Source organism: Euleptes europaea, chromosome 5 (assembly GCF_029931775.1).
Source record: "Euleptes europaea isolate rEulEur1 chromosome 5, rEulEur1.hap1, whole genome shotgun sequence".
Classification (NCBI taxonomy): domain Eukaryota; kingdom Metazoa; phylum Chordata; class Lepidosauria; order Squamata; family Sphaerodactylidae; genus Euleptes; species Euleptes europaea.
This window is the reverse complement of record NC_079316.1, coordinates 110232454-110255575: the sequence shown is the minus strand read 5'-3', so window position 1 is coordinate 110255575 and position 23122 is coordinate 110232454. Positions and strand designations below refer to the sequence as shown.

The 23122-nt window shown below is 45.2% G+C and overlaps 1 protein-coding gene across 8 annotated transcripts in view; it reads left to right on the top strand.

Moving 5' to 3' along the window:
• ZMIZ1 (zinc finger MIZ-type containing 1) overlaps positions 1–23122 on the top strand; it is a 314832-nt gene that overhangs the window by 210177 nt on the left and 81533 nt on the right. For all 8 annotated transcript variants that reach the window (XM_056849848.1, XM_056849855.1, XM_056849854.1 and 5 more), the window contains one exon: positions 18325–18469. In XM_056849848.1, the coding sequence (XP_056705826.1) occupies positions 18325–18469 (145 nt within the window). The remainder of the gene's footprint in view (positions 1–18324; positions 18470–23122) is intronic.

Genomic DNA, 23122 nt, shown 5'->3' with positions numbered 1-23122 from the left:
CCATTTTAGGGGGGGGGGGTGTGTTAAAGTTTTTGTGAAGGGCCATAGATCAGTGGTCGAGCGTGCTTTGCGTGAGTAAATTTCCTGCTTGAGTTACTGGCATCTGCAATGAAAGAGGAGCTTGGGAATCAGGGCCAGGAAAGATTTCACCCTGAGACCTTACAGGGACTAATACTGGACTGGATGGTCCTATCTAACAGCGTAGTATGTTCAGGATTTTTCCCCCAGTTTATTTCTTGCCTTTCTGCCCGACTAGCAGTCAGGTGGCTCAAAAGCCTTTGTGTGGGTGTTAAGTGCCGTCAAGTCGCTTCCGACTCATGGCGACCCTGGCTGTTACTGCTCTAGGTATTACCAGCGATGTATCAAGAGTTTGGAAATGTTATAAAAAACATCGCTTTAAAAGGGTTTTTGGATATCACGGCTTATAAATGGTTGGAAGATGTCTTCACAGCTAAAGGGGCCAAACAAAGTGCGAACAGTATTTTTTATAACAGTTCAAACTCTTAATACATCGGTGGGAATACATAGTGCGAACAGTATTTTTTATAACATTTCCAAACTCTTAATACATCAAAATATTGTCGAAAACTTTCACGGTCAGAGTTCATTGGCTCTTGTAGGTTATCCGGGCTGTGTGACCATGGTCTTGGTATTTTCTTTCCTGACGTTTCGCCAGCAGCTGTGGCAGGCATCTTCAGAGGAGTAACACTGAAGGACAGTGTCTCTTAATACATCGCTGGGAATACCTAGTGCGGTAACAGCCCACATGAATCAATGTCCTCCAAAACATCCTATCTTTAACAGCCTTGCTCAGGTCTTGCAAAGTGAGGGCCGGGGCTTCCTTTATTGAGTCAATCCATCTCTTGTTGGGTCTTGCTCTTTTCCTGCTGCCTTCAACTTTTCCTAGCATGATTGTCTTTTCTAGTGAGTCTTGTCTTCTCATAATGTGACAAAAGTACAACAGCCTCAGTTTAGTCATTTTAGCTTCTAGGGTCAGTTCAGGCTTTCCCCTTTTCCCCTTTTGGACTCATACCTTAGCGTGGTGAGGGGAGTTTTGTGTGTCAGCGAAGCTGGGAGCAATGTCGTACGGGATCTAGACGCTATCAAGAGACTAAACTCCTAGCAGAGTCACTCAAGACAGAATGGTCACAGCTGAGACACCAGACGAAGAGGCATCCACCCCCTTCAGGGATCAATGGCCACATCTGCAGAACAGAACAGACAGTTCCAATGGTGATGGGTGTTCAGTGCCATCAAGTCACTTCCGACTCATGGCGACCCTATGAATGAAAGTTCTCCAAAATGTCCTATCTTTGACAGCCTTGCTCAAATCTTGCAAATTGAAGGCTGTGGCTTCCTTTATTGAGTCAATCCATCTCTTGTTGGGTCTTCCTCTTTTCCTGCTGCCCTCAACTTTTCCTAGCAGGAGAGGGGGATACAGGGGGAAATTAGGTGCACTCTGCAAGTCCTTGTGGGTTCCCCATTGCGCTACTGAGCCTGGCCCAGACTGGTGGCCAGCACCTCGCAGGTGTTTTCCTGGGAAAAGACTGCCAGGGGGAGGGAAAGGTGGAAAGCTTGAAGGCAGAGGGGCAGGTAAGGGTAAATTGGTTGGTGGGTGGGAAGGAAAAAAGGAAGCAGGAAACGGTGGAGGCTATGAGGGCTTTCAGGAGAGCCAGCATGGTGTAGTGGTTAAGGTGTCGGACTGGGATCTGGGATACCCAGTGAATCACCACTCTGCCATGGAAACTTCCTGGGTGACCTTGGGCCAGTCATACACTCACAGCCTTGACCCTGGCAAGTATTTGGATGGGAGACCTCCAAGGAATACCAGGGGTGTGACACAGAGGTGGGCAATAGCAAACCACCTCTGAATGTCTCTTGCCTTGAAAACCTTGTGGCTGTGACTTGACGGCAAAAAATGAGGGGTTTTCACGGAAGGATCAGAGGAAATAATGGGGTAGGGGAAAATAAGATGCCCCTCCCTCATAAGTCCTTAGACATTTATAAATATATATTTGCAAATCCCTGAGGATTTTTACCAGAACAGATCATTGGCCTTCTGGCACAACTGCTACTCACCTTTACGAAATATTTATTTAATTCTGTATTTTGTTTTAATATTTGTGTTTTAACCTGTGTTTTAACTGCTTGACTGACATGTCATGTCAGAAACCACCCTGAGCCCAAATTAGGTTGGGAAAGGGCAGGGTAAAAATTGAATAAAATAAAATAAGTAAATAAACCAAGAGGGCCATACGATCTTCAGCCCAAACTAGCATCTACGGGACTTCTTCAGTGGGAGAGGAAAGGTGGTGGTAGACAAGCCACGTTTTAGCAGTGTAGCAATGTTTTTCTGCACCATGCAGCCAGAGGGGCAGATTCACTGATGTGTGCAGGCAACAGGCCGGCCCCTTGTGAATCAAGGGGTGCCTTCTTGAAAAAAGAAGAAGAGTTGGTTTTTATATGCCAACTTTCTCTACCACTTAAGGAAGAATCAAACCAGCTTACAATCACCTTCCCTTTCCCTCTCCTTGTAAAGCAGGTGGGGCTGAGAGAGCTCTAAGAGAACTGTGACTAATCCAAAGTCGCCCAGCTGGCTTCATGTGTAGGAGTGGGGAAACCAGCCTGGGTCACCTGCTTAGCCTCTGCCGCTCATGTGGAGGAGTGGGGAAACCAACCCGGTTCTCCAGATCAGAGTCCACCGCTCCAAACCACCGCTCTTAACCACTACACCACGCTGAAAGCACCTTGGAATCCTCTGTGCAGGGAAAGTCCTCTTCAAACAAGTCAATGATAACGGGGTTCTGCAAATAGAGGGAAGTTTGCAAACCACTGGTGTAAACAAGCCCTGCAATGTTGTTATTTCGGATACAACCACAGGGTGTATCTGTCAGTAAACATCTAAATGGCAAATCGACTCTCTGTAGGGCATATTTACCTGTTGCGCTCTCTCCCGCGCCTCTAGTCACTGGCCGGCTTCACACTTTGAAAAGAGAAACATCAGCCGCCTGAAAGCACAAATCGCTTTTTTTCTGGTGCGTGCGGTCCAATGTTGTTTTACTTTCTCCAAATGTTTAGGTTATCAAAGTGTGTCCACCATTGCATTGGTAAATCAAAGCTCCTAATCTCATGGGGGGGGGATGAAGACGCATATTGAGCTCTCGTTGCGTTTAAAAAGAAATACAAAAATGAATTGAAAAGGAAAAGGAAGCTGGTTATAGTGGTGTTTGGTCCAAAAGAAAGAGGTGGTGATTGTGCTGTTGCCAATGGATGCCTTAACCGATTGATCAGTCGATAGATAGATAGATAGGTAGGTAGATAGATAGATAGATAGATAGATAGATAGATAGATAGATAGATAGATAGATAGATAGATAATGATGGGTAGCCCTATATGTCTGTCTGTAGCAGTAGAAAAGAGCAAGAGTCCAGTAGCACCTTAAACACTAACCCAATTTATAGCGGGGTATGAGCTCTCATGAGTCACAGATCACTTCTTCAGTTATCTGAAGTGAGCTGTGACCCATGAAAGCTCATACCCTGCTAGGTAGTCAGCCATGTAGGCAGGTAGATAGATAGATCACACTGGGTAGCCGTGTTTGTCTGCAGCAGTAGAAAAAAGCAAGAATCCAGTAGCACCTTATAGACTAACAAAATTTTTGGCGGGATGTGAGCTCTTGTGAGTCACAGGTGAGCTGTGATACATGAAAGCTCATACCCTGCCAGATTTGGCAGGCAGGCAGGCAGGCAGGGAGGCAGGCAGGCAGGCAGGCAGGCAGGCAGACAGACAGACAGACAGACAGACAGACAGACAGACAGACAGACAGACAGACAGACAGACAGACAGACAGACAGACAGACAGACAGACAGATAGATAGATAGATAGATAGATAGATAGATAGATAGATAGATAGATAGATAGATAGATAATGTCTGGATCAAACATAACAATAACTGGAGTATGGAATGCTTATTTTTCCCCACATTTTGTTTCCTTAAGTCAGATTTTGATTCTTCTCTTCTGCTACCTTCATGTCAATGGGATGGAAACTGTTCCACCCATGGAACAATTTGCCTTGATGAATATTTCATGGCTCTCTGGGGTTATATTTGCTTCCGTGTTTTGTTGACCCCCCCCCCCCCCGGCAGAACTCAGAAGAAGAAGGGAAACGTCAGCGCCACAGTTTCATGCAAGGCAGCAAAACAGCTTTACCGTATGGCACCCCTTCTGCTTTTCTGTGCTCCCTTGCCCAGTGCCTCCCTCTTTCCCCATCTCTCTCTCTCTCTCTCTCTCTCTCTCTCTCTCTCTCAGCACAGTTTCTTTTTACAATGATTGAGATGCCCTGTCAATTAGAGGGGAGGGCGGCTTGAGAGAGCTGCCGGAGAAATCGATTCTTGTCTTCCTTTCCGTTCCAGCTGTGTGTGAAGCAGTGCATGATGAGATTTTGCACAATACCCAGCTTAATGCTCTCCTCAGCAGCTTCAAAGGGAAGGAGTTGGAAATAAGGGAGCCTCTCTGCAGCGGTCCCCGGTGAAATCTGGAGCACTGAAGCCTATCTTTTGGCAAGATTTGTTACATTTATTTGCTTGTCCAAATGCTGGCTTGCTTATCCCGTTGGTCAGACCCTGTTGTTTAAAATAGCAAGGGGATCGTGTTATCTTTGGGGACAAAATGGGCATTATTAAAACACACTTGTTCTGAGGACCAACTAATCAGCTTTATTCCTCAACATACCAGTTTTCGAGAAAGAGACTGACAGCCATCCCAAAAAGCAAGCCATGTCCTGAGGAACGAGGCCTTCATTGTTAGTAGGAGATTGGATCCTTAGTCTGAATGAGAAACAGCAGGCAATACTCAGTTTTTTGTTCAAAAATTGAGTATAATATGAATGAGTTACCTGGTTCAGTCCTTCAGGAATGTTCCAGAATATGACTAGGAGAGAGGAAAGCCTCTCTCTGAATTTTTAGCTGGATCTGAGGCACAGGTTTGTTCAGGGATGGAGACATAGCTGATTCAGAAACCGAGTCTTTCCTCAGTGCCCAGTTTGGATTAGTCAGTCCCCTGACGTTAATTGTATTTTTTCATGAGAAAAGTAAAAGGTCTATGAAAACAAATCGTTCCAGTTCAGTTTGCTTATTGACTGCCTTCTCCAGCTATGCATATCAAAAGCCAAGATTTTTCTTCCCACCCTCCTTTCCCTGTATGCCACCCGGCCTGTTTTTAGTGCTGCAATAAATATAAGTAATCCACTGATGTCAGAGAGCAAACTTTCAAATCCAAGTGTCTGCAGCTAAGCTCTTAAATCCACATTAGCGCTTGCCCGCAGTTGAAAGTTGCTGAGCACCTGCCGTTCATTCACTTCAAGTGCGGTAGGAGTTTGGGCCGTTTGGTGTCTCTTGAAGATGCCTCCAGCAGTGCTTTACTTAAAGGTCTAATATAGGCTTCCGAATCTTGAATTTAGACTCTGAATTCTGTCCTGCGGGGTCGAGCATCAACCCACTTGGATAATGGCCAGGTTCGGGGTCAGTAGAACCTGCCGGGAAAGGGGGGAAGTCTAGATCAACTGCCTGCCCACATAACAATAATAATTATGTGCCATCAAGTCACAGTCGATTCATGGCAACCCTTCATGTGGTTTTCAAGGCAAGAGACGTGCAGAGGTGGTTTGCCATTGCCTGCCTCTGCGTAGTAACCTCAGGTCTTCCTTGGAGGTCTCCCATCCAAGTATTGACTGTGGTCATAAGAACATAAGAAAAGGCCATGCTGGATCAGACCAAGGCCCATCAAGTCCAGCAGTCTGTTCACACAGTGGCCAACCAGGTGCCTCTAGGAAGCCCACAAACAAGATGACTGCAGCAGCATTATCTTGCCTGTGTTCCACAGCACCTAAGATAATACTGGAGAGAATAGGTATGCATCATGACTAGTATTCATTTTGACCAATAGCCATGGAGAGCCCTATCCCCCATGAATATGTCCACTCCCCTCTTTAAGCCTTCCAAGTTGGCAGCTGTCACCACATCCTGGGGCAAGGAGTTCCACAATGTAACTATGTGTTGTGTGAAGAAATACCTTATTTTCTCTGTTTTGAATCTCTCACCCTCCAGCTTCAGCAGATGGCCCCGCATTCTGCTATTATGAGAGAAGGAGAAAAGCTGGGGTGATGATAGGGAAGCATGCCAGAGAGATATGAAATCATACCTGGAATGGATGAAGTGAATAGGGGGAATTATTCCTTGTTTCTAAGTACGGCATCATCCCAAAATTTAAGGCTACAGACAGCTCTTTCCTACATAGTGTACAATGTACTTTTAGCTAGTGTGGTATAGTGGTAAACAGTGTTAGACTAGTATCATGAAGACCTGGGTTTGAATTCCCACTTGTGCCTAACCTACTTCGCAGGGTTGTTTTATGGATAAAATGGAAGAGAGAAGAACAATGTACGTTGCGTTGGGTCCCCATTGGGGAAAAGGTGGGGTATGAATGAATTAAATAAATAAAGCTACATGGCCCCAGAATGTCGTTATGGCCTCTGGTAAAAATGACTTTTAAAAAATATTAGATGCAAAAAAAAAAATCTGTCAAGTGCTACCTGAAATAATAGCTGGAAGGCCAGAATAAAATAAAAGGCATCAACTTCTTCTGTTTGTAAATATCTCCTAACATCATTTATTTATTTATTTATTTATTTATTTTATTAAATTTCTAACAAATTCATAAGTTCAGACGAGCTTTCTTATGGTGGGATGTAATGCCTGAGACTCAGCCGACACAAGGGCGATACAATGAAATTATTGCAGAAGAACAAAAATGCCCATTTTGTCCGGATCAAATAGACTCCCTAGCCCACATTGTTTTAGCATGTCCACAAAATAATATTGCACAAAATAAATATATTGCTCCCTGGATAAAACAGCTAAAGATGCTTTCTGAGAATCGGATACTGCGTTATCTGCTGTCAAATAGATTGGTCAATTTCGTGAGAGATGTGGCAACTTTTCTCTTAATAGTGTCAAGGAAAAATTAAATTTCATCTCTCCGTTTTAAAGTGTGAAGTGGTTGATGGATAGCCAGCGGCTGTTAAATCTAGCAAAAGAGGAAAAAAGAAAAAAAAATTCTAACCCGTCCTCCCCGGCCGAGGCCAGGCTCAGGGCAGGTAACAATATTTAAATCACAAATATCTATAATAAAACATCAAAAACCATAAATACAGTCTCCTAAATTATTATCATGGCCAATTGTTGTGAGCCAGGATGGAGGCTCTTATATCCCTGTGCTTGCAAACATTGTGGTATCATTTGGAAGAAAATCCTGGTTTTCTAGCTAGAGTTTAGGGAATTTTTACTGACTATATTTTGCCCAAAGTCGCAACACATTTTTGCCTTCCCTGGGCCTCTTAAGGACAGAGAGAAGGACGGAAGCTGCGGAGAGAGAAATGAGTTGAAATGATCTAACACAGTTGGTTTGCTTTTAAGTAATTGTATTTGGTCTCCAGAGCTCACAGATCTTCCTATGGTCGAAGAACTTAGAGTACAATAGGCATGGGGGGTGGGGGGTTGTGCTTTCCAGAGTAACAAATAAAGGCAGAGGCCCAGTCTGGAGGAATTTTACAATTGGAAATTGGGAGGGAGGCAACCAAGAAGGGGTGGGGAGGGATGAATGAGTAACCGGGGCAGATATGCATTTAGTTCACTCACACAAGCACTCTTAAAGGTTTTTAGGTAGTTCAACAATTCTTGCTTTGAATGGTAGAAGACTTTTGAGAGAAAAGCGTACCCATTGTTTTATTATGGAATTGGTCAGGCAAGGTGCACAAGTCTAAAAAGTCACATGAACACACATGAACTTATGAAGCTGCCTTATACTGAATCAGACCTTTGGTCCATCAAAGTCAGTATTGTCTACTCGAACCAGCAGCGGCTCTCCAGGGTCTCAGGAAGAGGTCTTTCACATCACCTACTTGCCTAGTCTCTTTAACTGGAGATGCCGGGGATTGAGCCTGGGACTTTCTGCATGTCGAGCAGATGCTCTACCACTGAGCCACGGCCCCTCCCCAAGTCAGTTCTTAAAGATGTTCATGAAGCCTACTGCAGTGCCTTTGGCAAGCATGTACGTCATATACATGTCATGGAGAGCCAGCATGTCATAGTGCATAAAACACAGAAACAAAGAGCTGGAAGACACCTTGAGGGTCATCTAGTCCATCCCCCAGCACAATGCAGGAAATTCTCAACTACCTCCGCCGGTCCCCCAGTGATTCCTGCTGTATGCTCAGAGGAAGGCAAAACAAACAAACAAACAAAAAAAACCCAAGATACCTGGACAAATCTGGTCTGGAGGGAAATTACTTCTTGACCCCAAATTGGCAATCGATATGACCCTGGGCATGTAAGAAAGGGCCACAAGAGCCAAATACTGATGCAACCCTTCTTGCCCTCCCTCTCATGATCTACCCAACTTCACAGAATCAGCATTGCTGGCAGATGGCCATCTAGCCTCTGCTTGTAAACCTCCAAAGAAGGAGAACCCACCACCTCCCAAGGAAGCCTGTTCCACTGAGGAACCGCTCTGTCAGGAAGTTCTTCCTAATATTTATCCAAAAACTGTTTTGATTTCAGTTCAACCCGTGTGTTCTGGTCCAAACTTCTGGGGAATAGTGATTAGACGGTTGGACTATGACCTGGAAGGCCCAGGTGCAAATCTTCTCTCTGCCCTGGAAGGTTTCTGGCTGACCTTGGGCCAGCTGCATACTGTCATCCACATCTACCTCGCAGGGTTGTCATGAGGAAAAAACAGAGGAGAGGCAAACAACGTAAGCCCCACTGGCTCCCCCTGGGAAGAATGCTGGGATATAAATAAATAAATAAATTTTTGCCATGTACGACTCTTCAAAAAACATACATTTGTCTCCCTTACATGTTTTAATGAAATGTCACGTGTGAAGGGGCATCAGTTTTTCAAAAGGGGTCATCAGACACACATTGGACCACAGAAAGCCAGGCTGAGTTGTCAAGTAGCTGCTATTTCCTCTATTTGGAGGCTGAGAGTTTCTTCTAAAGGTAAAGGTCCCCTATGCAAGCACTGGGTCATTCCTGACATCACATCCCGACGTTTCCTAGGCAGACTTTGTTTACGGGTTGGTTTGCCAGTGCCTTCCCCAGTCATCTTCCCTTTACCCCCAGCAAGCTGGATACTCGTTTTACCGACCTCGGAAGGATGGACGGCTGAGTCGACCTTGAGCCGGCTACCTGAACCCGACTTCCATTGGGATCGAACTCAGGTCGTGAGCAGAGCTTTTGACTGCAGCTGATCACTCTGCGCCATGGGGCTCTTAGAATACTTTATAATACTTTATAACAAAAAGTTCCTTGTCCACTCTATGGGTTGGTTTCAAACAAAAATGTGAAGAAAAGGAAGGAAGGAAGGAAGGAAGGAAGGAAGGAAGGAAGGAAGGAAGGAAGGAAGGAAGGAAGGAAGGATGGAAGGAAGGAGAAGAAAAAGGAGAAGAAAAAGAAGGAGAAGGAGGAGTTGTTTTTTATATGTCAACTTTCTCTACCTTTTAAAGAGAATCAAACCGGTTTATAATCTCCTTTCCTTCCTCTCCCCACAACAGACACCTTGTGGGGTAGGTGGGGCTGAGAAAGCTCTAAAAGAACTATGACTAGCCCAAGGTCAACCAGCTGGCTTCATGTGTAGGGGTGAGGAAACCAACTCAGTTCACCAGATTAAAGTCCGGCACTCATGTGGAGGAGTGGGGAATCAAACTCCAGACTAGAGACCACCTCTCTTAACCACTACACCATGCTGGCTCTCTTAGCTTTGCTACCTCAAAAGACTGTTGTGAAGAGAAAGTAGAGAACCCCATTTGTGTCAGTCTGGAACCTTGGAGGGAACGGTAGGGCACTTAATGTGAGAAAGAATGAAATAAGGTCTTACTCTGCAGTGATTTAAAGTGCAACTGACTGTGTCTTCTGAATGTTCCCATTATCACATTTAATATAAGGCTAAAGAAAATGCCCTTTTATCCTGATTTATTTTAAATTTTTTGCTCTTAGGATTACTTATAAATAGGATTTGAGCTTCTGCAGCCATGCAGCAAACCTCCCCCGCGAACTGCTTTTGCACATTGTCTCCTTAACAAACAACTAAACTACAGTGTGCAGCATCGTTGGTGAAGGATGCTACTTGTGAAACAAAAGGGCGCGTGCTCGTTTACTTTTGCGCAAAGCCCTTGGTTTCAGACAGCGCTGCCAGCGTGAGCACTAGACAGCCCTTCTTACCGCCACGGAAAAGCAGTCAGTGGACAGATGTCTTCATTCGAGCTGTGACTGATCCTTGCTTAGGGTTTTTAATAAAAGATTCCCCATAGCAGTTTTGGAGGAAACAAATAGGGCTCTATCACACACACACACACCGGATCTCTGGCTGCAGCAAAATGCCGTAATCCTATTGTGCTTTTCCTGCTGTCCCCTGAGAAGCAGACGGCATTGAAATGACGAAGCTGTTGCCCTGCCCCTTTCTCACCTGCCTTTCTCGCTGTAAATATAGTGTCTGCCGATAAATAACAGTGCACCGCACCTTGAAGCACGTTTCCTTAACAAGAGGGGTGATTTACCGAGGTGATAAACTGTAACTAATACTAGGGTATCACAATGGGTTTAGATTAGCACCACGAGCCTCCTCGGTGTTTTACTTGCGTTGCGTTTAGCCTCTCGTTAGATGCTTACCGCAGCATTTTGCAACTCAGCGGGTCTGTGTGGGTCGGCTCCGGAATCGACAGCGGTGTATCACATGTGCTCACTGCACGTTAGCGAATTTAGTCGTTAACATTGATCGCTGAGCCTCGTCTTTCATCCCGGGTCCTGCCCCCCACCTGCAAGGGGTGCTGATGAGTCCAATCTGTCATTCATTCCCCCAATTAGATTCCGTGCCCTGTTGTTCCATCTTGGAGATGGAAAATAGTGTGAAAACCGCAAAAGGAGCCTCGTCTTAATTTTGAATTGTGCTCCGGGGAGCCACACCTTTGTCTAAGGATCTGTAGAAACCGAGGCTTCTACGCTTTAATTGGGAAATGAATCAAGTTGGGGAGTTGATGAATCGTTGGGGACTTGATCTTTAATTGGTGAGATTGTATGTTAGGGGCACGCTTGGTTGTGTTTTCAGGCCGTTTTAGTTCAGGTGCATTATTGTAAAGGGGTATGGAAAAGCAATTATTAGAGATGTCCTAATGATGAGAAATTTATTTACTAAATACAAGCTACCTTGTGCTTCCTTTCATAGATCAAAAAGCCACCCACGTTGAGGGGTTTGACAAGCAGTGCTTTCAGATGGAAGGGTTTGATGTCTAAAATTGGTTAAAATAGGTTACTGAAACCAACTAAAAATTATTTAATCAGCAGACCTAATAAAAAGACAGCGTTGGAGTTGTAATACATGTGCTTGTATGGAGGGGGAAAGCAAGTAACATTTGAAGCATCTGTTGGAAATTTCTCCTCTGCTTGTCTTTTGCTCCATGAAAGATACACATAGATTCAGACATTGTGTTTTCTTAGGAGCTGTAGCTGTAGCTGCTACTACTGAACATGCTAAAAAAACAAGAGGATGCAAATTCTCCCAAGAGGTGACAGGCCCATAATAAATATTGATCTTTTATGTTATCTGTAGTGTCCGTTACCTGAGGAATTAGTTTTGATTCCTTATTTGCTGTTCCTTATGAAAATTGACATTTGGAGAGCCTTTTTTCCAGCCTGGTGATGAAGATAATTCTTAAGCATTAGGGATGTGCACCTTAAAAAAAAAGTCAGGATTTTTCAGATTTGGATTTTGGAAGGACCTAAAGACCAGTGTTCAAGGGTATTCAGATCCCCTGATATGGTTTTGGGATTTGGGTTCAAGCTTTTTTGATTCCAGAATTATTTGCATTCCATTATTCTCTGTATCAAGAGATGATCACCCAAAACCCGGCATCTTCACACCCTATGGGGACTTTGGGAGGCGAGATTGGAATAGATGTTTTCCAACCAAATGTAACCCAAATTACAGGAGACTAGAGATACATGTTCACTGAGGACTCCCCAAGTTTCAAGCAAATAGGACCAAGGGGCTCAGTTCTGTGGGCTTCTGAACAAGGTGTCCCCAGTCATCCTACTAGTCTCCATTGTTTTTAATGGGGAAATCATTCAAAGAAGCCAACAACCAAACACTCAAAAGCAACCACTGGCCAAAAGCCTACAAATCCAAACAGAAGCAACGTCAGACCAGACAATCCCAGCAGAGCTGCAGGCTGACCTGGCAAACTCACCACAAGCAATTTAAAATCAGAGAATCTTAGCAGAACCAAGGGCCAATGGGGCAAGCATAACCAACAGCCCTTCATAGCTGGAACTCCTGTTTCCTCCCACCCCTACAAACAAAGCACACAATAGAAGAAGAAGAACAAGAACAAGTAGAAGAACAAGAACAAGAACTGGTTTATTATTCCCCGATTTTCTCTGCCTTTTAAAGGAGACTCAAACTGGCTTACAATCGCCTTCCCTTCCTCTCCCTACAACAGGTGCCTTGTGAGGTAGGTGGGTTTGAGAGATTTTGGAGAGAACTGTGACCAGCCCAAGGTTGCCGAGCAGGCTTCATGTGGAGGAGTGGGGAATCAAACCCAGTTCTCCAGATTAGAGTCTACCACATTTAAGCACTACACAACGCCATACAGCATGCATGAGTTTCATTTTAGGGGTTTTTATGGGATCTTCTTGTGATTGTTTTAAATTGAGATACTTGTCTACTTTCCTAACATCTCTTGTTCCAGTGACATTTGTGTGTAAGGGCGTTGTCTGTATGGGAATGGTAAGAACAACACTTTGGGCACCATATTTATTTATTTTCTTCAAGGAAATGCTCCCTTTAACATAGCCTGGGAGAGCTACCTCCTTCCATCCTCCCTACCATTGCCTGGAAAACTTGTAAAATGGAAGAAAAACAGACCCAGGAGAGTTAAAATGGCAGCCCCAAATATTTCTGGATGTTTCTGAATTTTTCAGGAATCGGTTTCCAGTATTCCTGAGAATCCCAAATGTCACACGAATACCCTAATATACCTGAAACATGCCAGTAAGGTACTTTGTGTGTGTATGTGTTCAGTCCAGAAATATCTGAATGCTCAATGTAAGCTGTATGTAAGTCCTATACGTATAGGACTATTAACACCATTACTTGTAGAATGCCCTGGAGCCTTGAGGAATCAGCGCCCTAAATTATTACTGGCAGATACAAGTGAGGTCTTAACAAATGGAGTTGCTAGATTTGCTTGGTTAGCAATAAAAATAAGACAGTGCTGAACCAGATCTATGCGATAGTTATGGACGTAGGGGGTGAATATTGTTTGGAACTTTATAGACTGTTATTTTGTATCAATCCTATGAATTTCTGTGTATTAATTATTTCAGTTATGTCAGTGTTTCTTTTAAATATTTGAATTTTGTTTTGAATATTTGTGTTTTACCATATATTTTGTAACATTTTGTTTTATTTGATGGTCCATGGCCATAGTAAATTATTGTTATTGTTATCTGAATGCTTATCTCTACTAAAGCATCAATTCCTAAGTGTTTCTCTCATACTATCTTTGTAATTCTTACCACCTTCTTGATTACTATCCCATATTCCTTGAGTGAGGGCCAAGGCTGAAACAACAGAAGCTTGCCTGATTCCTTCGTGGTCCACTTCTTGTTGGACTTTACTGCTAATCCGTGGAGGAGTTACACATTTTAATGCTCTGCTTTTTTTTTACATACAGACGATTTTAGCTAGCTTTCTCCCTGAAATGCTCCTCTTATGACGTTCAGGAAGGTTATGATGGATGTGGGTCATTTAATAAGGAAATTGCCTTTCATCTGCAGTGGCTTAACTGTCTGCTTCAGTGTGGTGTAGGAGAGGCAGCGTGGTGTAGTGGTTAAGAGCGGCTGACTCTAATCTGGAGAGCTGGATCACAGTTCCCTCTGAACTCTCTCAGCTCCACCTACCTCACAAGGTGTCCATTGTGGGGAGAGGAAGGGAAGGTGATTGTAAGCTGCTTAAAGATTGTAAGCCCTTAAAGGTAGAGAAAAGTGGGGTATAAAACCACCTCTTCTTCTTCTTCATGTTGCTGAATCCATTGTGAACCTCATTGTGCTGGCTTATTGCTGTTGGATGTGGTGAAGCACAAAATAGTTTGGCCAATGAAACCTTTTTTCACAGCAAGAATGAACGATGTGTAGTTAAGATGCAGGGATTTTATTTATTTTGAGAATGTCTATGCCGCCTCTCCAGAGACTGGCTCCTGGTGGATTGTTTCATAAACTAGTTCTGCTTTTTCCCCTTCTGAAGCAGAACTAAGAATGATATTAAAAACTGAAACTCGAACACCCAGCTGGGGACCAGTTAGCATCCCGCGTTTTGACCTGTACATTTTTTGTCAAGCAAAGAAAGCGTAACTTGTATGGACCGTCACCCAGTATGAACGTGTTTAAACACTTCATATGTTGTTCTTCTTGTACCTGTTTAAATACTTCCACCTTTCCAGCTTAGCTGTTGCGATGAGCATAGAACAATCGGTGTTGGAAACGTGGAGGGTGGGGACTAAGAAGAAGAGTTGGTTTTTATATGCCAATTTTCTCTACCTTTTTTTTAAGGAGAATCAAACCGGCTTACAATCGCCTTCCCTTCCTCTCTCCATAACAGACATCTTGTGAGGTAGGTGGGGCTGAGAGAGTTCAGAGAGAACTGTGACCAGCCCAAGGTTACCCAGCAGGCTTCATGTGGAGGAGTGGGGAATCGAACCTGGTACTCCAGATTAGAGTCCACCACTCTTAACCACTATACCACCCTGGCTGTCAAGGAGCTGTGACTCAGTGGCAGAGCATCTGCTTGGCATGCAGATGGTCCCAGGTTCAATCCCCGGCATCTCCAGCTAAAAAAGTATTTACCGGAGACCCTGGAGAGCCAACTGCCTGCCTGATTAGACAAAACTGATCTTTCTGGACTGATGGTCTGATTCAGAATAAGGCAGCTTCATGCTTGAAGTGTCTGAGCCCGAAGGACAATTGTCTTAATTTGGTGGGGAGGAAGGACACAACGGAGATGGTTATAGTCTTAATTTCCCATTCTGCAATGGCACGAGCCGTGGCGGCTTAAAGACGTGGCTGAAATCCAGTCATTAAACCGTGGCAGAAAGCAGGTCTGTGATGGTCCATCTGCAAAATCTGTGTTCATGGGGGGGGGCAGAGGGGGGGACGCAGCTGCTTGGCTGCTCTGTGTGAGAAGGGGAGACCGACTGTTGGTACCATCTGCGGCCGTCTTTTGTGCGCGCTGCTTTATCTGTTCATTATCGGGTGATGTCGAGTTTCCCGTGCACGGAGTTTCAATGAGTCAAAATGTGGCTAAATGCAGCCGAGGTCTAAAAAGCAGCCGCTAAGCACGCTGAAAGATGAATAGCGTAATCTGTAAATTACTTTTCAGTTGCTTTCGTTGTACTTGAATGGGCAGGAGGACGGTCACGTTCTTCAGAATCCAGCTGCTGCAGATGGGTGGGCCCCATTTTCAGCCTTCCTGTGCCCGTGCAAACCGGGGAGAGGAAAGGCAGGCTGCGGCAGCGTTTCAGACAGAGAAGGGCCGGGGACAGCTTTGGTTTCCTCCTTGCCATTTGGTTGGTTTCAATAGGAACTTGAAAGGTCACATCTCTGGCTCTTTTTTGTGACTGTTGCGTGTTCAAACACAGCTATCATGGATGCAGGGACTGGCACATCATGAAAATAGGGGCACCATTTCAGAGTTCGCTCAGTGGGAGGAACAAGATTTTGATAAAGGTTGAAAGGCCTTCTTCCTTGACAGACTGTTTCCACTGGTTAGAAATCCGTTAGCTTAGACGAGCTTTCTTATTGGCAAGATGTAATGCCTTAGACTCAGCCGAGACACAAGGGTGATACAATAAAATTATCGCAGAAGAACGAAAAAACCCATTTTGTCCTGATCAAGTAGACTTCCTAGCCCACATGGTTTTAGCGTGTCCACAAAATAATACTACACGAAATAAACATATCACTTCCTGGATAAAACAGTCAATTGTGTGAGAGTTGTGGCAACTTTTCTCTTAATAGTGTCAAGGAAAAATTAAATTTCATTTTCCCTTTTTTAAAAGTGTGAAATGGCAGCTGAATAGCCAGTGGCTGTTAAATCTAGGGAAGGGAAGAAAGGCCTTCTGTTGTGTCTATTCAAGATCAAATTGCAAAAAAAAAATTTTTTTTTACAGTGTACGGTGTATATATTTTATACCCCATTACTATGGCACGGCCAGTCTGATCTCGTCAGATCTGGGAAGCTAAGCAAGGTCAGCGTGGTTAGTACTTGGAGGGCAGACCACCAAGGAAGTCCAGGGTCACTACGCAGAGACAGGCAATGGCAAACCACCTCTGAAGGTCTCTTGCCCTGACCTCGATGGCCCAGGCTAGCCCAATCTTGTCAGATCTCAGAAGCTAAGCAGGGGGCCCAAATGCCGGCGCAGCCCCTTCCTGGCCTCCAAAGGACTTTCGTCCTTTCAGATCAGGAATGGGCTGTTAGAGGAGAAAAGCATACCACTCTCCTTTATGAACAACGGGCAAATTTGTAGTTGCATGGCCTGAAATTCTTCCCCCCCCCTCTCTCTCTTTTTTAAAAAACATCTTCCACAAATATAGCTCATCTCTCAAAAGGTGGGCCACATTTTGCCTTTTCGCGGTCACACAACATGTAAATTGGGTATTTACTTGCTGGGGTACTGTACTGTACAGGCTCATCTGCAAAGGTGACCTTACCTCGTTTTCCCTGACACACCCCTCTACCAAACCCTATTTTGCTATTACCATCCTCTTTCCCACCTGTCCTTCTTCTCTGCCCCCCACCCCCAAGCAGGTTCCTGGCATTCATTTGCAGACGTGCCCTAGAATCATTAGCCCGCTTCCCTCCTTTTATATTTATTTGTTAGGAGCATTCTGCGTTGGCGGGTTGGAGTGCCTCCCTCCTTTGCATCAAAGCTACACTTAAGATGGACGGCTTCCATTCGACACCATCGTAATTACGTTCGGCTGGAGCAGGAGGGTTTTCTGCATCCGCTATTATTCCAGCACGGCTGCATTTGCAGTTTGGCCCACTTTGTTCATTCCCACCCCCTTTCCTCCTCACAACTCAAGTGGCCCCGCAGTGTAATGTTGAGCAGTGGTTTTTTTAAAAAAAAAAACTCCATGCAACATAAAAGAGAGAAGAAAAGAGAGGGGGGAATATCCTTTTGTGCCTGGCATATTAGTAACGATATGGCAGGGATTTTAAAAAAGGTGAGCGTGGTTTGATCAAATGCTTGTTGACAGATACCTTGGCTAACAGGGAAGCCACTCGCTAGATGGCTGTGCGTTCAGAATGCATTAGCCCAAAGCATAACGGGGACGGTCTTTTAGGCAGACGAATGGCTAGCAAATTCTGAGGGACCTCTCTGAATTGCTTAAGGTAATAATCATGGTTTTACAGTACAGAAACATTTTTTTAATGTTCCTAAGTGAGCATCCTCTAACCTGGATAGCCCAACCTAGCCCGATCTCGTCAGATCTCGTCAGCTATGCATGGGTGGCCCGGGTTAGTACTTGGATGGGAGACTGCCAAGGAAGTCCAGGGTCGCTATACAGAGGCAGGCAACGGCAAAGAGACATTCAGGGGTGGTTTGCCATTGACTGCCTCTACATGGCGACCTTGGGCTTCCTTGGTGGTCTCCAATCCAAGTATTAACCAGGGTATGTTTAGCTTGGAGAGGAGACGACTGAGAGGTGATATGATAACCACTTTCAAGTACTTGAAGGGCTGTCATAGAGAGGATTGTGCAGAGTTGTTGATGATTCTCTGGAAGCTGTTTTCCCCCCGGTGGCCTCTTATTGATGTTCCTTAGCCAATGTGTGCAATCTGTTCCATGGGTGTCAAACTCAGTTATTGCCGGATATGACATAAATGTCACTTGGTCAGGCTGGACCATGCCTCGCCAGATCGAGAGTGGCGGGGGGGGGGGGTTGGCTGCCTCGGCTGACTTGCAGGCTGGATAAGAGCTCTCAAGGGGCCGGATCCAGCCCATGGGTTTGACACCCCTGATCTATTCTAAATGTTAAAATCAGGAGAATTAGATCCTGGATTATTGAAGAGCGTAACCCATCCAGCTGCTTGGGCACTTGTTTATGGGGTAGAGCAGGGGAGGGGGAACTATCCTTAACTATCCCTTCTTTCATTTCATTTTTCCCCCTCCAACAATTACCATGTTTTTCCCCTGTTTCGTTTTTAGCGCTGCTCTCGTCGTGGTGTGAGGAGCTGGGACGGCTCTTACTGCTGCGCCACCAGAAAAGCCGGCAAAACGACCCCCAGGGGAAGCTCCCTATGCAGCCACCCATGAACTCCATGAGCTCCATGAAACCCTCCCTTTCACATAGGTGAGTCCTGCACTGACATTGGGGCCCTGCGCATATCAGTACCCACAGCCCCACCAAAAAACTCATAAACTGGAATGCTTAGCAACCAAGTAGAATAACAGATACTTGTGTTTGTTTCATTAAAGGGAGGTGTAGGCATCCTTGCATGCTTTTGGTAGCTTGGCTGTGATTCTGTTTCCTTGACCTTAGGCATTGATGTAGTGTAGGAAGTGTCTGTGTATGAATTCCTCTTAAACCCGGATCACAGTCTCATTAAATCCAGCATTGCTAACTTGCTCTTACGCAGTCAATTCTTACACTTCAAATCTTCAGAAAATTAGTTGACACCAGGGGCTTTTCCACATTGTCATTTGCCTCACTTCTAAGTTCCTGTTTCTTCTCTGTGTGTGTATGTGTGTGTGTTCTGTTCTGCGTATGTTTTGCTCCCTCTAGTGGTCAATTCAACATTACATCGGTTTTTGTCCACCATATCTCCTTGTAGATTTAAACTGCAGGTTTTTACACAGGACATAAACCAGTGTAATATTGATTCAACCACTAGAGGGAGCAAAACATGTGCAGAATGGAAAAATAACCCCGAAGAAACAGGGAACATGATCCAAGGTTGTAAAATGAGTACCCAGCTTGCTGGGGGTAAAGTGTCGGCGACTGGGGAAGGCAATGGCAAACCACCCCGTAAACATAGTCGGCCTACTAACCATCAGGATGTGACGTCACCCCATGGGTCAGTAATGACCCGGTGCTTGCACAGGGGACTACCTTTACTACACTAGAAGAGAACCTTCTCAGCAGGTCAGTCTAGAGGTCCTGAGTGGTAGTAGCTAGTTACCAGTGTGTTTTCTAGGGAACCCTTGCTCCAAGGGCACTTCCCCACAAGGAGAGACACTGGTCCCCCCTTCCCACCATAACAATTGGCCTGTTTCCCCACTAACCCCTCCCTTAAGCTGCTCATTTCCCCCTTCCTTCCTGCTCCTGTCCCTCCTCCAGCTGGTTTTCTGCCACATCTCCTGACATCTCCCCCGGGGTCATACCCTTACCTGGCTCCCTCCTGGTCATCCACAATGACTCTGCACACTTAACTAGGGTTGCCAGGTCCCTTTTCACCACTGGCAGGAGGTTTTTGGGGCGGAGCCTGAGGAGGGCGGGGTTTTGGGAGGGAAGATTTCAATGCCATAGAGTCCAACTGCCAAAGTGGCCATTTTCTCCAAGGGAACTGATCTCTATCGGCTGGAGATCAGTTGTAATAGCAGGAGATCTCTAGCTACTACCTGGAGGTTGGCAACCCTATACTTAACCCTCTCCCTTGGCATAAGATTACGCAGCCGTGCCGCAAGGTGGGGAGGGATAAGGCTCCCAACCTCCAGGCAGGGCCTGGAATTCTCCTGGAATGACAACTGATCTCCAGACTGCGGGTCAGTTTCCCTGGAGAAAATGGCAGCTTTGGAGGGTGGACTCTATGGCATTATTGCCCTGCCAAAGTCCCTCCCTTCCCCAAACTGTACTTCCTCAGGCTTCACCTGAAATTCAAGTTATTATAATTGCTGTAGTTGTGATTAATCGTTATTTTTAAAGGTGCCTGGTTTTATACTAAACTGTAACATGAATTGTTTTGAATTGTTTTTAAACTGTTGTCAGCTGCTCTGAGCCTGGCTTTGGCCAGGAAAGGGCAGCTTATAAATCAACTAAATTAAGCTAAACTAAGCTAAGCTGGATGGCTCAGGTTAGCCTGATCTCATCAGATTTCAGAAGCTAAGCAGGGTCAGCCCTGGTTAGTATTTGGATGGGAGACCACCCAGGAATACCAGGGTTGCTGTGCAGAGGAAAGCACTGGCAAACCACCTCTGTTAGTCTCGTGCCATGAAAACCCCAAAAAAAGGTCACCATAAATCGGCTGCGACTTGATGGCACTTTACACACACAAGCTAAACTAAACTAATCTAAACTAAACCTTCAAGAATTTCCCAATCCAAAATCGACAACCCTGGGGAGGGGGGTGAGGTACCATTTTTATTTCTCACACATGGTTGCGAGAGTCACCCAACCGAACCCCAACAATTTCCCTCTCACAACCAAGATTTCAAAAATAATTGTTAAAAGGTTTTTTCCTGGAAATGCCAGTGATGTGCCCTGAGCACAATTCCAAAAGAATGATCAGAGCTTTGGTTCTTGTAGGTTATCCGGGCTGTGTAACCGTGGTCTTGGAATTTTCTTTCCTGACGTTTCGCCAGCAACTGTGGCAGGCATCTTCAGAGTAGTAACACTGAAGGACAGTGTCTCTCTGATGATCAGAGCATTGGACTTCTTTTATCCCAAGTGTAGTCAAAGGCATCCTGCTTTCCTCCCTCTGCTTTTCACCCCCTTTCTTGAGAGCCAGCGTGGTGTAGTGGTTAAGAGTGGTGGTTTAGAGCGGCAGACTCTAATCTGGAGAACCGGGCTCCATTCCCCACTCCTCCACATGAGCGGTGGACGCTAATCTGGTGAACCGGGTTGGTTTCCCCACTCCTACACATGAAGCCATCTTGGGGACCTTGGGCTAGTCACAGCTTTCTTTGAGCTCTCTCAGCCCCACCTACCTCACAGGGTGTCTGTTGTGGAAAGGGGAATGGAAGGTGATTGTAAGCCGGTTTGATTCTCCCTTAAGTGGTAGAGAAAGTCGGCATATAAAAATCAGCTCTTCTTGTTCTTCTTCTGGTTGGCATTTCTGAGTGATGAATGAAACTCTCAAAAGTGTAACCAATGACCCAGGGGTGGGTTCTATTTCCGTTTTTTCCATATGCCCCGGGGCCCATCCAGTGTTACAGGGAAGATGCAGGGGACCCACAAAAAGTGTTGTAACAAGTGATTGTAGGTCCAAGATAAGGATGCCGGCCAGAAAGAAGGAGAACAGGAGGCCACGATAATACATAAACTATGAATGTTGAAAAAGTTGGGTTCAGGAAGACAAGGGAATAAGGGGTCACGTACTGAGTAGAGGGTAAATCGTACCCCCTTGTTCCTTTAGCATAAGTGACAAATGTATTCAAGGATTCATTGTATTAGCTTAGATAAGGCCTTTTTACATAAGCTGAGTCTTCAGTTCTGAAGAATATCAACTTACGATAACGATACGAGAAAGAGTTATTGTTAGCGGCCAAATCTGTCATACAATCTGTCATACAAAAACTAAGTCATACTTACTGATATGCGACAGTGAATGTCCCAAAATGGTGGAAAACATCAGACCAATTCTAAAAAGCTCTAAAAACAAAGATACACCCTGCCTAAATGTTATTGCAGGCATTCACTGAGATACAAAATGTGATGGAAAATCTATCAGGCTTTGGACATTTGCAGAATTCCTCCGGAACTATCAGAATTCTCATGGGAAAGAATCCAGGGGTAACCTCACATGTTCGAGCCCTGGGAAAGGTTATGCTGCTGAATACCCCCCTCCCCCTCCCCGGGGAGGTCTGGAAGGACCTGACCTTGGAGTGTAGGGGCTGGGCACAGCATTGCATGCCTGGTAGCATGATTGCAGCAAGAAAGGGTTATGCCGGCTTCAATGGAGTGGCACTACATATTATAGCTGCTTGACCGGCAGGATTGCACCCTTAGGGGATTTTCCCCCCTTTTAGAATCCATGTTCATTTAACTATAAGGGCTATAGAAATATAACATGACAACCTTCCCGGGGGGAGTCCATTTGTTTGTCAAATGTACAGGCAAAAGCATTCAGCTATACAATTGCTAAGGTCAAATTTCCATACACCGCAGCTGAGTTAGTTTAGAGGTGCCAGCTCTTGGTGGAGAAATAGCTGGAGATTTTGGGGGTGGAGCCTGGGGAGGTTGGGGTTTGGGCAAGGGAGGGACTTCAGTGGGGGAGAATGCCGTAGAGTCCACCCTCCAAAGCAGACATTTTCTCCAGGGGAACTGATCTCTGTTGTCTGGAGATCAGTTGTAATAGTGAGAAGACGGCAACCCTATAGCGAGTTACTGTTATTCTAATTCGGCAAAGAGACAAAATTCACTTTGTTTCATTCCCTGAAGTATTTTAAGGTGCTCAGGCAAGATTTAAATGTTGGAAGCAACTGCTTGAAAGACAAAACCTTAACAAAAAAAATCTGTATTGAGTCCATTCCCAGACTTTACAAAGCTATGTTGCAAGGTCTTCACATTGCACAAAAGTAGACCCTCCAATCTACCTTTTTATAGCTGGAATAATTGTTTGTGGGTTGTTGTTGTAAGCTGGAGAAGAAAAATGTGTGATGCTGCATGTTCTTGGGTAAACCTTGCTGGATCAAGATTAGTGCAGCCTTCTGTTTACTTCACTGGCTTGATCCAGTAGTTCCAGACACTGAGCACGGAGCTATTCCAGGAGGATCTGGGTTGTGGGGCAAGGGGCTGAGCAGGGTGGATACCCTATGCCTTGGAGTCCAATTGCCAAAGTGGCCATTTTCTCCAGGGGAACTGATCTCTATCGGCTGGAGATCAGTTGTAATAGCAGGAGATCTCCAGCTAGTACCTGGAGGTTGGCAACCCTAATAAGGTGTGGTCTGCTTACCAGGCTGATAGGGATAGATCTTGGGGGAGTGGGAAACCCAGGTGCCTTGGGAGGGTTTGAGGAAGGCGACAGAGCCTGGGGTATTTCAACCCTGGCAGGGCTTAGCCAAGGAG